The following is a 17,491-nucleotide window of genomic DNA, read 5'->3' on the forward strand; positions in this document are numbered from 1 at the left end:
AAGACATGGGTAACTGTGGACCTGGCTCTGACACAGCTTTCTTTTAAAACGTAGCATTTATTTTCTGAGGTTGTGAACAACCTACGCACAAGGATACGCAAGGCAGCCATGATTCGTACGAGAATGTGTAGTTAACAGCAAGTTATATGATGCCATAGATGCGAATCATTCCTATCTATAATCTGATCTGATCGGTTTAGACTAAACACAAGGAGACAAGTGTAAATCTGGGATTTTGTGGAAGATATTTATGGCATTTGTCTTTTGCCTTATTAAAATTCTGTGACACAAAATTTAAATTATACTATTGAGGTAGACTAATGCAGCATTAGCCATCTTGGCCAAGACACAGACCAAAACCACAGGGCCCCCCTGTTTTTTGCACTGTACTCCTGCCCAACCTGGGAATCAAACCTTAGACTGCTGTGCAGAGTAATATTATGCACTACCAGAGGCTTTTCAGGTAACAACCATTGGTTGGCAGGGGCATGTTTTTCCAACACGTGATCCAACTCATAAAGCAATACAGGCGGTTCTGGGGGTCCAGGATCCCCAAATTAACACTTTGGAGCCACTGTTTTGGGGGTCCCAGAAAAAGAAACTTAAAGACTATGTTATAGTAGCATGGTATCTGTTATTCCTAGAGAGTTTGCAACAAAAGAAATTAGCCCTTGAAATAAATAAGTTCTGATTTAATTTATCTTAACTATGTTGCACAGGCCATGAACCTGACCTCTGCCCTTTTGTCGAACGGTGCAAAATTGCTCCAAGATGTATGATTAGAGATTCATAGAGATTATAACTTGGAAGATGACAAAGTTTATGCCATGTCTCATCGATTTTTCTTCTTTTCTTTGTTTTTCCAAGGACAAACCAGCTTTCTCGGTCACCATCTGCAGTAAAGGTAAGACTGAGTCACAGTTATCTCTCCTGTAAAAGCTCTCAAAGCAATTTTCTAACAAAATCTAGTAATTTCAGTGACATTTAGATGTGGAGAATTTGATGATTCATGCTTATTTATGGGGCACTGAGAGCAGGGGAGGAAAACTAAAGGAAAGGACTGATGACATCCTGCTTTTTGAAGCTCAAAAAGAGAACAAATTTAGTTTCCTCTGATTGCTCTCTCTTTTGATGCCAATATCAAAAAATCTATTGATCTTAATCTTAGTCATTATGGGACGACGTTAGGGTTGGGTTTCCAGCTACAGACATGTCAGAATGGAATAGATTGGATTGGAATAGGACAGGAAGGATAGAAATACTGTACTCAAAGCAGCAATGAAAAATGATTATTCTTCACATTATGAAGCCATTTTATGGACACTTTGTGATCTTTATGTAACAGAGATTATTTACTAAACGTGGGGGGGTGGGGGGGGTAAAAATAATAAACAACCACTGTGGAAAAATATTGATTTCTCCTTAACCACAATGTCTTGTGTACTTGATCGCTCTGTTGTTCATGGCCCAGGGACCAGGCTGGTAGTAGATCTCAGTCTTATGTCTGGCTTCCTTTAAACAGCATGTTCCTGCCTTTCCTCCTCCTCCTCTTATCAGCCTCACACACTCACCCTTCTATACAACCTGCATGTGTAATTACTGACGCTTTGCTTGCCCCGAAAAAGAAAAAACTGAGAAGGAAAGAACAACAAAAAGGGCATATAAGGCACGGTCTACTCCACACTTTCCAGCACTTTAGACATTTACAATAGACCTTCTGAAGTACCCCGCTAAAAATAACAATACCAGAGCAGCCTTTTTTATGTTCTTGTGGCTCCACTGTAGAAGCTTATCGTACCAGGACAAGATTTTTTTTTTTGTGTTGAACCCTAATGTTGCGTTTATATCAACGTTCTGATCAAAGACACGTGTAAGTGAAATAATATTGCAATCTTTTCCCATTAATCTAAGTACATGCATAGAAATATCAGGTCTAACTGATAAAGAGTGTTACTACTAATACCAACTAGTGCTATGCTTCTCACAGGAGCTTAGTTCCAATGCTGCCCAATGTTACGGCACATTATAAACATCTAGCTGACACTTGACATTGGATATGGAGACTTGGGGCTCATTTTCAGTGCACAGTTCAATGCCTGTGTCAGCAATGGCTCCATCTTGAAGTAATGTAAATTACTCATTTGAAGAAATGCCTACAAACATTGAACATATAGCGTACATTAAATCAATCATCAAACAGCCTTCAAATCTGCTTCAGATCAATTAAACATTCCAGATATGTTTGCTACTGTTAATTTTTTTTTGGTTTATTTCAGCTCGCTTATAATTCAAAACATCTACTATCACAGCAATGAGTGAATAAAACATTTGTAGACAGAAGCTAACATTTGCCTAAAGTATCTGATGTTAACAAATTGCCGTTCCCCACTTGCAGCCACTTAGGGTTCCTTGAATTGTTGAAGCCAGGAACCATTAACTGGGATTGAACCCCTGACCTCTGAGTCTCAGCCAAGTTAGCACAGCATATCACAATATTAACTCATCCAATCCAGAGCCAAGGAGTAAATGGAAGGAAATATTTTGCAGCAGTTCTTGCCAGCGGTGTCCTATCCATAATCCACATCTCCTCCTGTTCTTCTATTTCCAGACTACAATTATGATTTAAAGGAGTCATTTGTCATTTTATCAATAGAACATGACAAAAATATTTATATAAGTTTTATTGTTTATTCTTTTCACATAGTTCCTGTAAAGTGCAACTCACATTGCTTTGTGGTCTCTGAATGTACCAGTTTATGTTTCATAACAGTTTATGGTCCTCCTCATGAGGGTGGCCATGTTTAAATAGGTAGAGTAGGTATAGTAATTTCATGGCATGAAGAAGAATCACGGGAGACAAGGACTGACAGCTCCTGTAAAACTAAGCTGACCACGAGGCTAAATCGCATCACCAGTCATGAGGGTGTCTGTAACACCCATGAGGTGTAATACAATCTTCCCTTGCTACCATTTAAGGGGACTGGGCCTTTAAACTTGTCCTTGAAGCTTGGCTAAACCAGAGACGGTTATTAGCATATAGGGCATAACAATGCCATTGCCCTAGCTTTGTTTTTTTGGTTCTTTGGAACCTCTGTAAAGACAGTAGTGCAGTTTTACACAACCAGCGGCTAATCCCCACACTCACTACTACAGATGACATTTTAATGAGAAGAAAGAATGTAAGGTCTGTCCTGGGAGGAAGACAAATGAGGCAAATATCTTCAGCAACAGAGAGAGGATGGGACATAGTTAAAGTCGATGTAAAAAGGCAGATAAATAAAAAAAAAGGATGAGCTAAATTGCTAAAAGTCTTGCCACATCATGATCCATTAGCTTTTGCTGGTTCAGTCCTAGACAGAGATCAGATAAGATCAGATCCAATTAAACGGCTCCACAGAGCTCCATCCATAGAAAGAAGCCAAATCTCCTGCAAGTGTCCAAAAAAAATCTGAAAACATTTTAACTCAGTTTTAACTTCTGAGACATTCATTTTTTTATTCAGGTTTTGAAATGAGATATGAGCTTATGTGCTCAGAAGTTTGATTTCATCTATCTATCTCCATCTCAAACATAAATGCTATCACAACATCCACAAATTCATAAATCACTATAATAATACTAATGGGTCTGGTTTCCCAGACAGGGATTAAGTCTAGTCCTGGACTACACAGCATTTTTAATAGTGATTTTCCATTGAAAGGAGGATATAACCCAGGACTAGCCTTGTCTGGGAAAACACCATGAAGTCTTTATTAAATACTTTGACTTTTTTTATTCCATATTGAATTGACTAGAACATTATAAGAGAGATTAATATTAATGTACATTATTTGGTAAAAAAAAAAATTGCCAGGTCCCATTCTAATCTAAGCACAAGCTAATATGTTAGATTCAAGCTAACACACTAATCCCACTACAGCAATACTGTATTTTATATTACATAAATTGTTACATACCAGGGCTGTACTTCCATAGAATCACCTTATTTTGGCTTAAATATACATGCAATTCCAACAATTCACTTATAATTATTTGCATAATGAACCATACAAACACTTTGGTTCAAATCCCCAATCCAGCATTAAAGCAAATAATTATGTAAGCTCCAGTACGGTGGATACTCAATATTTTTGTGTGTGCCATTATACAGAAAACAATAACCCTCCTAGCCCGGAGCTCTAATCCATGTCTACTGTAGTCCGGGGCAGCTCAGTGAAGCTTGTAATGGAGATTATTGTGAGCTTAAGGACAGATAGAGCTCTAACAAGGCCAGGAAACCTCCAACATGGTTGACTAATTGAATTTTTAAGGGCAAACATGATCCCAGTTTGGGGGCACCTTCGAATAAATGGTGGACTGTGTTTAAATTTGTCTAAATTTAATAATAGCAATGTCGCAGTGGCAAAGCATGAGTAGCTCTTCAGGTGAGGCTATACATTTTAAAACCACATTTAATGGTAAATGCTCGTATCTGCTTGTATCCTGTGAAAATCTATTGTTACAGTAGCACAACTGTAGTGACTGTTCTGCATTTATACATTCACATATTGACTTACATTTTTACACTTATATTATTTTATGTAGAAGATATCATTCTTTTAGTAAAGAGCCCTGGCATGGCACTTCTGTTCTTAATATCTTACTGAAACCTGATTAACTTGTGTGTAATATTTGCAGGACATACATTTGGTCCCAAGTACTTAAGAAGGAAAAATAAATGTCTGAACATTCCTCCTTTATTTTTATAAATATGTAAGGTTAAATTAGGGCAGAAAAGCCGCACGACCATTAGTGTTGCTGTCAAACAGCTGAGGTTGTGGGTTTGAATCCCGCTCCAGGTGACTGTGAGGAGTTTGCACCACTTCCATTCAGCATCTCAAGGCCTAATCACTAGGAGAGTTCACTCTGTTCTATATCCCTAGGGGGGGGGGGGGGGTCACGATTACATAGCTTCTAATTGGAAATATTTACAATTCTAACTCTTATTTCCAACAAAAACTAAAAAATGAAAATTATTGATTATATATTAAATACAACAAGCATGAGTTTCACTTCAGTATGGTGTCGGTGTATGGGCTGGAAAAGTGTTGGGAAGAGGGGCAGTGTGTTTGTCGTTGTCAGTGTGACCCACGAGTAACAGCAGGCAGATGGCACAGTGGCTTCTAAGTGATAATTACATGGGAACATCCTGTTGGGAAGCCACTCAGTTTTCTCTCTCTCTCTCATAGGTTACCAAGTGAGAGGAGGACCATGGCGGGTGGACGAAAGTTGAAGGACTAAATCTGAATTGAAGAGGAAAGAGAAAAGAACAGATGAAAATAAAATACAGACTTTAGTGGACCCGCTGGATACCCTTGCTGCACACCACCATCACCGTCACACATCATCTTCACTGCTGCCATTTTCTTCTCTCTGTTTTGTGGAGGCTGACCTGAACTTGAGCCAATGAGATGCCTCACCTGCCCAAGGTTGATCAAATCCCTGAGATGAGGCAGCATGGGAACAGGTATCCAGTCAGCAGCTGATGGGCAGCTCACTTATAAAAATGTACAGTCAAAAAGGGGTTTAAAGCTCAATGGGGCTCAAGTTAGGGGATCAAAATCCTTCTTAGTGCCATACTACTGACCACAGACACTTTCTGTCCTGTCATGCTGCCTGTCAATCTGCACCAAGTGCCATAGCATCACATTCCTATATGGGTCCAGTCCACACCTACAGCCACATGGAGCTCACTGATTGGTCACTGTCGTGTAAATAATGGAATGAAGGAATTTGTGACCACAACGATATATATGGCTGTATGTTTTGCCGGTTTTAATAATTCTAGCACCGGCAAATGCCTGGGTCCCTGCTCATTTTATTTGTTTTTTGTTTTTTTGTTACATTTTGCTTTGTCTTAGCACTTAATGATTTAATGCAGTGCCAGTTAAACAATGCAATCAGCCAACATATTCCACCCAAATTTCTTTTTTGTGCTGTACTTGTGTGATTGTTTATAAACATGAAACCTGAGGTTTTCACCTATGATTGTTTCAAATGGGGTTGCTGGATAGGAACTAATAGAACATAGAGAAACACTGGAGTGTAAATATGAATTTTTTTGTAAATGCATATTTTTTCCAAACTTTCTACCAAATTTTCACAAATGATGAAAAATTACTACACAACTTTAGAACATATAGGACATAGAAAAAAGGGAAGGGGGAGACAGAAACACACTTTAAAGAAATGCCTACATTGTGATAGTGATTTCCTCTTTAGGGATTCTTTACACAGCAGTGGCTAGCCCACCCAGAGATCATTTTCCATTTACCAGAGGATAAGAATAACAAGTGCCAGTCTATAAGAATGGTCATCTTTGTGCACTGGGCTTCTACACTCAGTGGTAGTGTCCTCTTTCTGAAAGAGAGGGTGGAAAAGACTAAGCCTGATTGGGGATAAGAGTCTGGCTCAGTTGCAAAAGAATTAGCTGCTGAAATCCATCTGGGGAATTATACCTTAGGCTTTTTTTAAAGGACAGTATTACAGTTAGGTCACATTACCCTAATGAAGCTAGATTAAGAAAAGCTTCTGAAACTAATCTGAAAAAGAAAGGTGTTGACCACTTTTGGGAAGAACTTGGTACATCTTCCTTCATTCTTCCACATTCTGAGAGTTGTCCACTTTTCCCAGTGAATCTTATAGAAATGTCAAAATATTTGTAGATACCACTTAAAATTTGTGAAATTGTGTACTTCAGGGATGTTCAGTGGAAATAGGCATTCAGTTGTGGTAACATGGCTTATTTTAACTCAAACTCTAAAAATTAAGAAAATTAAAATGAATAGGGGCCGTCAAAGCAGCTACACATGAGCCTAAGGGCACCATATTCAATGCCTGGTGTCAGTAGAATGAGTATTAAACTACAGGAGTGATCTAACTTAAGTAAAGCCATCACAATGCCTTCCCAAAAGAGTAGAGAATTGTTGGATGAGCCACTATTTACTTTTGGGCATAAAGCATGGAAACACAGATATGTTTGGAACACTACACGGTAGATTTACAGTGAATATGAAAAAGACTCTATATTAGTAGAAGCACTTTCTTTCAGAAGGGAAACAGAAGAAAAGGAATAGGGAAAATTCACTAGAGTAGGCCGTGTTTACTGTTTTTTTTAATGGTGAAAATATAGAAATATTGCTGGTCCTCAAAAAGTCTTTGTACATGAAGTTTGTAACATATGCAATTTCATAGATTTGAGATCATTAGCAAAAATGAAGAGCTTTGATTAAGGCAATAATTTATATATTTTCATTCAGTTTGAGCTGCCTATTAGACGTTAGTGTTGTTTTTTTTTTCCCTTATTATACTTTGATGTCTCATTCACATTAGCCAAGTTGCAATGATCCACATTTGAAGCCATTCTGTTGTGTGGAAGTCTCTCAGAAACGAACAGAGGTTACATCTTATTTCATATGAAATGGAAAAAAAAAGAAAGGAAAAAAGGCACCTTGCTTAAGGATGGAGGTGTTGTTTTTTCCGGAAGAGATGGAGTTAAACAAAAACAAACAAACAAACAAAAAAAAGGTTTGCCATCATCTGTATTGTGAAGGTATGACTCATCCCAGGAACTGAGGGATTCTGTGATACCTTCTTTATTTCTGTTCACAGAGCTTTTCAGAAAGCTATCTGAATGTGATTCTGTTTCCAATGTGTTTACACATACAAAATCATTTTAATTAAGCTTTTTATTCATGTTATCATTCTTTATAAGGATGTCTCTTATTTCCTTCTTTTTACAAATATTAGTTTTATATATAAGGATGCTATAAAATGGACAATTATATTATGCAGCGATTTTAATATATTGTAAACTACAGCTTTGATGCAATGTATTTATTTGTCCTTTGTTTGTTACAATAATGAAGATTTTACAAAGGGAAAAAAACAATTTTTCTGAATATTATGAATACTCAATTTTTTTTTTTTTTTTTTTTTTTTTTTTTTTTATGTTTTGAAATGAATCTCCATGTAATCTGTCTGAAGAGTCCTGGATTGTTTATCATCTCAAAAATCTACAGCACACACAGGTTTTCTAGACCAATGAAATGTTACTTTTTTATTTATGTGTTTTGCACAAACTGTTAGATGTGTCATGTTCAGGGTTTTTGTTTTTTATTCTTTTGTTTTCTTTTTTTTCCAACCTGTTAGTTTGTACACTGGTGATTTTCGTAAGTGCTAAAGGGACTGTACCTAAGTATCTATGGTCATGTGCAAAAGTTTGTGCACCCATATTCAAATTATACATTTTTGAAAATGATTTCTAAGTGAAAATATGTTGGGGAGTGGGATAAATAGAAACTGCACACTAAACTTTGCTGAAACATGCCATATTTAAAAGGAGCAATAACTCATTTTAAGACTAAAAGCAGCAAAAATATTTTTCAGTGTTTTTACAGTTTTCCTGTAAATTGCAACTCACAAAGAATCAGATTATTTTTAGTCCATAAATGATACTGTTATGCTCCATAAACAGAACCCCCAAACTGGGGATGGCCATGTTTATAATGGGATTATTAGAGAATCTCTGACTCATCCAGGCCATGGCAGGTCAGTAAAATGGCTGTTTCATAATGTGAAGGGTCATTGGATAAAATGATTGATTGCTTCTTTAACAAATTATGCCATTGGATCAGGGTCATCCAAACTTTTGCACTCAAATATATGTCATGTTTCACACCCATGCAACATGCTGGCTGTTTTTTTTAGTCTTAGACTCTCTGTGATCCTGCTATTAAAACTGCAGGCCTCAGACTCAATGCCAAATGCAGATCACCATCAGAGATGCAGCCTGCTCATTCAAGACCTGTTTATTTTCACCAGACTGCTTTAAACGAAGGGTCACGGTGTTGATGCTGTGTACTGAATGTGTATTTCTTGTCATACAAGAGTTCTGTATAAAACAAAGATCTGTTTCTGATGTTGCGCAGAAACTTAAAGTTTTATTTTTAAGGGTGAGAGTGAAAGAACAAAAATAGGTCGAATAAAAAACATTATTATTATTGCTATCTAGGAAGTTACTGTGATGCTCCGACTGGGAGTAATATGAGATGTAAACATATATGTCAGTGATCAAAATAAACCTATTTAATCAAAGTACAATGTTGCAAAAGTTCTTTATATATATATATATATATATATATATATATATATATATATATATATATATATACACACACACACACACATAAAAATACAGTTGCGATCTCAATTATTCAACCCACATTGCAAATTAAGTTCATTAGCAAGATTTATAAACTGTCAAATTTTAATGACTACTGCAGTCTCAGAATTATTAAAACCCCTGGAAAGAACCCTTCATAAGAGCACACAGGGCGGCATGGTGGCGCAGCAGGTAGTTTTGTAGTCGCACAGCTCCAGGGAACTGGACGTTGTGGGTTTGAGTCCCACTCTAGGTGACTCCGGGCGAGTGGTTTGATGTGTTCTTCCTGTGTCCACGTGGGTTTCCTCTGGGTGATTCAAATGTGTCCATAGGTGTGAGTGTGTGAGTAAATGCGTGAGTGGCGTGAGTGTGTCTTGCACGCTGAAGGAGTGCCGCCCCCTCCAGGGTGTGATCCTGCCTTGCGCCCAATGATTCCGGGTAGGCTCAGGACCCACCCTTACCCTGAATTGGATAAGTGGTTACAGATAATGAATGGATGAATGAATGAATGAATAAGAGCACACATTTGCAAATCAGGTGTTGTCTCAAGGACACCCGAAACAACTAATCAAGGGCTCCATTAGTTGCATCAGGTGTGCTTTAGATAAAACACATCCAGTACCTGGAGTGGCTAGAGAGTTGTCCAAAGATTTAAAAGATCATTTACTTACACAAACAAGTAAAAGAACACAACTAATAAAGTCACTGAATGTTCCTAGAGTTGAAAGCATACAGGGTTCAAGTTTACAGATTCAAAGTTAAAGTTACACTAGCTATATTACCTGGATTTGGCAGAAAGAGGTCCTTAATGGCATCCACACTTTTATGGCTTGAGATCTACTTTTTCCCTAACTGACAAGTCACATGTGAACTACCTTAAAAACAATCATAAGTTGCAAATATTAATACCAGCTGTTCAAGAAAGACAGAAACATCACACAAAAGTTTAAGTTTCATAATTCCCCATGAGGAATTCCCTGCTATAGTTTTGAAAGTGAAATGTTTTCCCAATTCTTGTTTGTTATAGGATTTCAGCTGCTCAACAGTTCGAGATATCCATTATAGCATTTTTCATTTTATAATGCACCAAATGTTTTCATTGAGTGTGAACTACTTAAACACTTTTTTCCCTATAGAACAATGCTAATGTAATTCCAAAAACAATTATAATTTTAAATTTTTTCAAACCACAGGACACCTCCAACTCAGTCCAACATAAATCAATTTAGTGTTGGGAGGCTTTTTTCCTCTCACCCAAGGCTTTGCTTTGAGCATAGTGACCTGAAACTTACAACCAGCTGCTCCAAAACATACTATGTTTTTCTTGATTTTTTATGGTGTTTGTAAAAACTATGAATGCACAATTGTACATTGGTGACAGTGAGTAAATCTTAAAAGCATCTAAAAGAGCTGAGCTCTGAAATTAGAATGGGCATCTCCAAACTTTTGGCGATACTGGGAAAAAAGTGTACACTAGTGGTACATAATTGTCACTACAATCAAAGTGTAAATATACCTTTAAAAAGGTAACAGTGGTTTTAATGTAGTTCCCTAAAATTACATTACATTTTCTTCTCCAGGAGCAGCGGCTGAATATTTGTAAACTTTCATTATAAAACCGTATAAAAAAAAGAACATAAGTCTTTGAGAGGGCAGCATGGTGGAGCAGCCACACAGCTCCAGGGACCTGAAGGTTGTGGGTTCAATTCCCGCTCCGGGTGACTGTCTGTGAGGAGTTTGGTGAGTTCTCCGTGTCTGCGTGGGTTTCCTCCCACAATCCCAAAAAAAAAAAAAAAAAAAAACACACGTTAGTAGGTGGATTGGTGACTCAAAAGTGTGTGAATGTGTGAATGTATGTGTGTGTTGCCCTGTGAATGACTGGCGCCCCCTCCAGGGGGTATTCCTGCCTTGCACCCAATGATTCTGGGTATGATTCCGATTCCTGGACCCACCGTGACACTGAATTGGACAAGCGCTTACAGATAATGAATGAATCAAGTCTTTGAGATCAAATTGGGCAAATGAAGTCAACATAATTTTAAAATCTACAATTATAAATGAATAAGATTCAATGTTCCCTAATTAAAGGCACAGAGTATGTGCTTTGATGGATTTTCTGACAGAGTGAGTATCTGCATCATTCTTCATCAAAGCTTTCCAAAATGTCCCATCTAATCAACAACAACTTAGACTTATCTTTCCCTGTCAACACAGTATCAATGACACACTGACACAGCGAGAAAGTTTTTAAACGTGACTCAGTCACAGTGATTTGTGGCAGGACGTCATAATTACAGACAAACTGCACACGGGAAGAGCTCTAATGTAAAGAAGCCCACTATAAATACCTGAGCAGGCAGAATGGAGACTTTCATACACTCAGAACAGAAAGACTATTTTCCTCAGTCTTTCCAGAAGAGGTGGGAGGAGGAGGGGGAGGAGGGGCTTGAACACTGAAAGTCACATCAGTGTAAAAGGCCATCTAGTTTTGAACCTGAATGAATTCTTACATTGTTTAGAAAGGTGCACAGTCTCTGTTGCCTCAGAGGAAAAGTGCTTAGTTGTCCGCTTTAGATTCTATGGCAAAAAAGTCTCATCCAACAATTCATATGAAACCAAGGGTATTAATTGAGGGAGTCTCTATTTGCTGCAGTAAAAGTCTCTAACCCTCCACAAAGGCTTAAAAAATAGATGGCGGAACACTGCTGTGAGAGTTTAATTGCATTCAGCCACAAGAACACTGGGGGTACTGCCCGGAGGTCAGGCGTTGATGTTTGATGAATAACTTTGGATCACAGTTATCACTCCCACCCATCACAAATGCTCCCCAACTCAATGCCTAGTGGAATTATATCCTTTTGGTGAAAAAGAACCATATTACGCATGGTGACCTTAAGCTCAGGTGTGTCCCATTCTATTACTAATACTTTTATTTCTTATATAAACAGTGTGTGAGCAAATAAATATCCCCATGCCTTCCACAGTAGGTGCACTTTGAAGTAGCTAAATTCAAGTAGCTGGGTCCCTGGTCGTCACCAGCAATAGACACAAACCGCCAGCGATGACAGCAAACCTCTCCGTCCACAATCAATGGAGAAACAAGGCCCACCTCACAGACAGCCGGTCAGAACCCACACAAGCAGAGGAAGAAAACCTGCCGCAGTCCAATAAGCTCACAACTACATCACAAACCAAACAAAATTACTGAATTAAAAAAAAGCAAAACACGAGTTAGACACAGGGAGAATCTGCAGTAAAACAGGAACATCAGCGTGCTCTCGCAAGGAGTGTCCATGAAAACACAATGTTGTAACTTGTGGCCAAATGAGGCCTGCCATTGTCCTGCTGAAACAGACATGGAGTTCCTGGGAAAATACTGCAACGTGTCTCCAAAACTCCAATGTAAGCCTCTGCATCAAATGGTACCTTCACATATATGAAGACCACCCATGCAGCAGGCACTGATGCACCCCCCTCCCCCCTCTGCACCACCCTCACTGATGCTATTTTTTTCACTTTTCACTGGTAACAGTCTGGATGGTATTTTTCAACTTTGGCATGTAGAATCCAAGATGTTGTTCCCCCAAAACAAGCTGAAATGTGACTCACCACATCACCAGAACACATCTCCACCGGTTTTGGTGTATCTCAGATGACTGTGAGCTCAGAGAACTCGCTGGAGGTTCTACACAAAATTAATATATGGCTTTCTCTTTGCATTATACCATTTTAGGTTGCATTCCTTGAAGAAGCTGCAGACTGTGTTAAGTGACAAGGTACTCCCAAGCTCATAAGTCTATGTACCACATGATGTCTTGATTGACAGACAGACACACACACACACAAATGTTTTTGAGACGTTGAGAGTTCTTTCGTAAAGTCTGTCTTCCTTTAATACATTCTTGTTCTCCTGCTTATAGTGTAATGCAGTTGTTCTCAATCCTGACACATTTTAGAGATTCCCCTGATAGCAGCACACCTAATGCAGTCATGAGCTAATTAACAACCACTTCTAAGGTGAGCTGAGGTGGATGTAATGGCATGAGGAGAAATCTACAACTTACCAGGACCCGGATTGAGAACCACTGGGGTACAATTGACAGCGTGACATGAGATTACTTAAATAAATACATTAAATATTATGTTCTAAACTTAATGTTTAAACAACTCAATTAAGTTCTTCAGTGAAATTTGTATGTGCATCTATTAAATACAGTTTAATGTGAATTTATCAATCAAAGATTCATGTTTTTATTGCATTTCACTAAAAAAAATCAGCTGTAAAAATGAAATAAAATAGAATTTAATTTTAGAAATGTTTTCAAAGTCAGATTCATTTTGCTGGTTCTGCAGGTTTTCCCACAAATTCAAGATAGTGTTGTTTTGAAAATCACACTCTTCCACAAAAAAATAGGGCTGTTTCTGTGAGTGAGGAAATATGCAAAGGCTTGTGCCAGCCTAGCAACAAAGCACTCAATCTCACACAGGCCTGTTTCACATTTACACTCACCACATATGAAAAAACAATATTTGCTCAATGAAGAATGCGTTCACCACAAAATTCAGGTGAAAGCAGAATGAGAATGTTCACAAATTCCCACTGAATTGATCAGAGCTGAGGACAGAATAACCTCATAACCTGCAACCTCCAGAGCAGTTACTAGGTTTGGAGGATATGGCTGGAAAAATGTTATAGTTCAAGTAATTTGCATGTTACCTTATGATGTTATCGTTAGTTTGAAACACACTGGGCACATTAAACTCACCTAATGATAGCAGTTATAATTTGAGAGGTGGATCATTCTCAAGAGAAATTCTCTCTATATGAAACAAACACAAACACACACACACGCACTAAGCGCAGCCTGTAATGGTCAAATGCTGATAATTCAAAAAGTGCCTAGTTCAGGCATGGCTTTTACCGGAGAAGGATGTGCTTACTGAGCACAAGCCCAATCAAAGCTATTGATTTCAGGGCCTTTCCCTTCGCAAAATTCATTCTCTAATTGACCAGACACTTGGCATTTAGATGAAAAGAAAGCACTGACAGAAATAACAGACATCCAAAAGGTTCTATACTAATATTAAGACATGAAATCTAAAAATGTGTTGCAAAATATATCCAATTATTTGTAGACAAACATATTACAGAATTCAGTTACTTTCAATCGTGTAATTGTTCAATAAATTGGGATGCTCTTGAAGAGCAGAACATGAGCCTAAAATCAGCAGGCTGAATACCAAGTGTATGAAAGCCCCCAGGACTGGGCTGAGGAGCAGGCAAACTGTGATCCCTGGAGAGATGGAGATCCAACCTGTACCATGTTTTTACAGAGCTGAGATCCTGAACTAGGTCTTTTCTTTAGATGACAGGCGTTTAAATCTAGGTGGGGATTTCCACATTTAAGATGAATTCCAGACCAACTCTGACCACCTCACTGACCCATATAGAGGTACTAAAAGATGGACAAGAAGAAAAACATCAACACAAAATAACACAAATCAGACAGGAAACAGCAGGGCGTAGACAGGAAATCATGGTTCCATATAGTCAGCTAGAAGTTCCACAGGACTTTCCCCTGGAGCTGTTCAAATAAGCAGTCAAATAGAAACTATAGAACAGATCATTTTATGTGCAATTTATTTGCAATCCTAAATCACAATTTTTTTTTAAAAAAAAGAGCCATTTTCAAAATAGGTTTTAAGTAGTGAAAATGAACTTGGTAATGGACGTCTTTCTGTAATAGGGCTGGCACAAACACCACATTTTTGGGCTCCAGAGCACTGATCAAAAGGCAATATTTTAAGCCTTTAATTTTAATATTTTAATATTTCAATTTTAAAGGTCACACCTGTCATTCAACACGAATAATAATAATAATAATTATAAATAAATTTTTATCATGTAGTCAAGTTTGGATCCTGTGTGTGTGTGTGTGTGTGTGTGTGTGTGTGTGTGTGTGTATATATATATAAGTGAAGATGACAGAGACTATGGCACATGTGAGGTAATGAATGGAGAACACAAGGATAATTGTACAAACTCACAAACCCCCACAAAGCCACTTTTCAAACATCTTCAGCAAACTACACACTTCAGGGGAGTTAAAACAGAAAAGCTGTTATAAGTAACTCTAAATGACCCCTCATTACAGTAATGAAAACACACAAACACTTTAAATAAGAGCAGGAACATTGGCCTGGCCTTTTAATGGAGCAAAGCTAAAAGACCCATCACTTACAAGGGCTTTGAAGACTTAGAAAGACAATATAATGACACCAGTGCTTCTAACCCAAACTCAAAGGTTCCAGGGCACTAGCTTCATTATTTGCTTAAGAGTATTAATAATGACTTTCTTTATCCTTGGTGGTCAGTTGTGGACACAGCTTGTAAACATGAAATGAAGAGAGAAACTTGAGCCAAGCATGGGCAAGAGTGGTACAGATGCCCTCCAGCACTGGGCTGTGGAGCAGTAGAACTGGGTTCAGTCGCAATGGCACCTCACTAAATGCCTTTGGGATGTGTTTGTTGGAACTTGACCACTAAGGTTCCAAAATCTTTTATGATGAAGTTCCTCTGGGAGTAGACATTTTCAATGCAGATGTTATCACAGAGGGGTACAAACTCTAAATATGATTTTTGAAAAAAACAAAACAAAAAAAACCTAAACAAATCTAAACATTCCCTCATTTTACAAGAAGCTTTAGATGAGCAGGTTTCCACAGATTTTTGGCTACCAAACTGTGACAAAGAGCTGCATTCACAACATTGGCAAGTCATTAAATTGGTTTACACTGCTTCAGGGGAGCATGAACATTTTGAATGAATGTGTGAATTCCAAACCCAAAGAAAAAATGCAGGTGTAAATCAGCTCAGTTAAACTTCCTAGAATGCAGACAAACATGCACACAATGCGCGCGAACACACACACACACACATAGAAAGAGAGACAGATGGCATAATTAAAAAAAAACCCAAACACAAAACACACACACTGTAGTTTCAATGGATTCTAGGAAAATTAAGAACCCGCCCACCACCCCCATTATTTTCTTACATCTTATGTTTTTAGAGTTGGAAAATGTTAGTTTTATCAAGAAATATGAACAGCAGCTAACAGCTTCAAGTTCAGTCAAATAAAGCACAATAAATAAATAAATTTTAAAAAAGAATATATAAGCTTTTTTCATCAGCAGAAGTAACTCTCAGGAACACTCAAGCATATGCTTTTTCCTCACACAGTGTTCATGAATGATAGCAGTTAAATCACTGCACTCTTGTATAAGTGCAATGAAGCCATCTGCTGAATTGCCACACACTCTACAGCGAAGAGTGCTAAGAATAGTGCAACGCATTAAAATCCACTGCTTAACCATGCATTTACAGATTAAAATAGCACACACTTGGCCTGTGTAGCCTTGACCTTATTAAACAGCAAGATACATGAAGCGTCGCTTCATCTCCTAAAATTCCTGGGGATAAATTCACTGCTTGCTCACAAAGTTAGCCATTCAGTAATCATAATGGGGCATCCAGCCATGTTCCTATAGTAAAACTGTAAAAGTTGCTTTTAAAACACCTACAGCACACTTTAGAAGCATGTAGAGGGGAAAATGTGTCTTGACGTCTTACAAAATATATGTGAATATCCTACACATGACCATCTCTGACCACACACAATAATCACTCTGATCTGAATGAAAACATTTAACAACAGCCTAGTCTAAAAATATAGAGCTCCCTATTAGCTTACCTGAAGAGGTGGGTGTTGAGTGCTGAAGACCATGTAATCACATTTTAATGAGAATCTATGAGCTTGATAATTGGGATTCTGTTCACATCTTTAAAAGGGAATACATTTGGCATTGGTACTTTTATTTTTAATTTCTATGCAACAGTGAATATCATTCCACTCCTATCTAGTGCAGTAAAGTCTTGCTGCATTCCCAAGGGATTTGTGTTCCCGTACACACACAACACACTAGTACTAGTCCTTATTAGTGTTGCACGGTACTTAAAATGTATCTCAATACTTTGTAAATAAAAATGGTACAATACCCAATATAATGAGGTATTTGGGGGTGGGGGCAGTGTGCAGCTGCAGAGCTTTGCCTCCTCTGCTTCCCTTAACGATTTGCCACTAGTTTTAGTGACTTTTCAGATCTTATAGTGAGTTATAAAAAAAAAAACCTACTAGCACCAGCAACTTTCTGTACAAATCTTAGCTATTTTATATAGAAGAGAATTGCCGGTACCACAACTCTTCAGAACACTGGGACTGACCGTGA

At 38.0% G+C, this 17,491-nt stretch overlaps 1 protein-coding gene across 1 annotated transcript in view; it reads left to right on the forward strand.

Moving 5' to 3' along the window:
• The window catches only part of spns2 (SPNS lysolipid transporter 2, sphingosine-1-phosphate), a 109,947-nt gene extending 100,882 nt beyond the window's left edge, over positions 1-9,065 (forward strand). Inside the window, exons 12-13 of the mRNA XM_066660782.1 lie at positions 868-904; positions 5,229-9,065. Coding sequence (XP_066516879.1) covers positions 868-904; positions 5,229-5,240 — 49 coding nt within the window. The 3' untranslated portion in view covers positions 5,241-9,065. The remainder of the gene's footprint in view (positions 1-867; positions 905-5,228) is intronic.
• The last annotated feature ends 8,426 nt before the right edge of the window (positions 9,066-17,491 follow it).

The sequence above is a fragment of the Hoplias malabaricus genome, chromosome 2 (genome assembly GCF_029633855.1).
Source record: "Hoplias malabaricus isolate fHopMal1 chromosome 2, fHopMal1.hap1, whole genome shotgun sequence".
Lineage (NCBI taxonomy): Eukaryota > Metazoa > Chordata > Actinopteri > Characiformes > Erythrinidae > Hoplias > Hoplias malabaricus.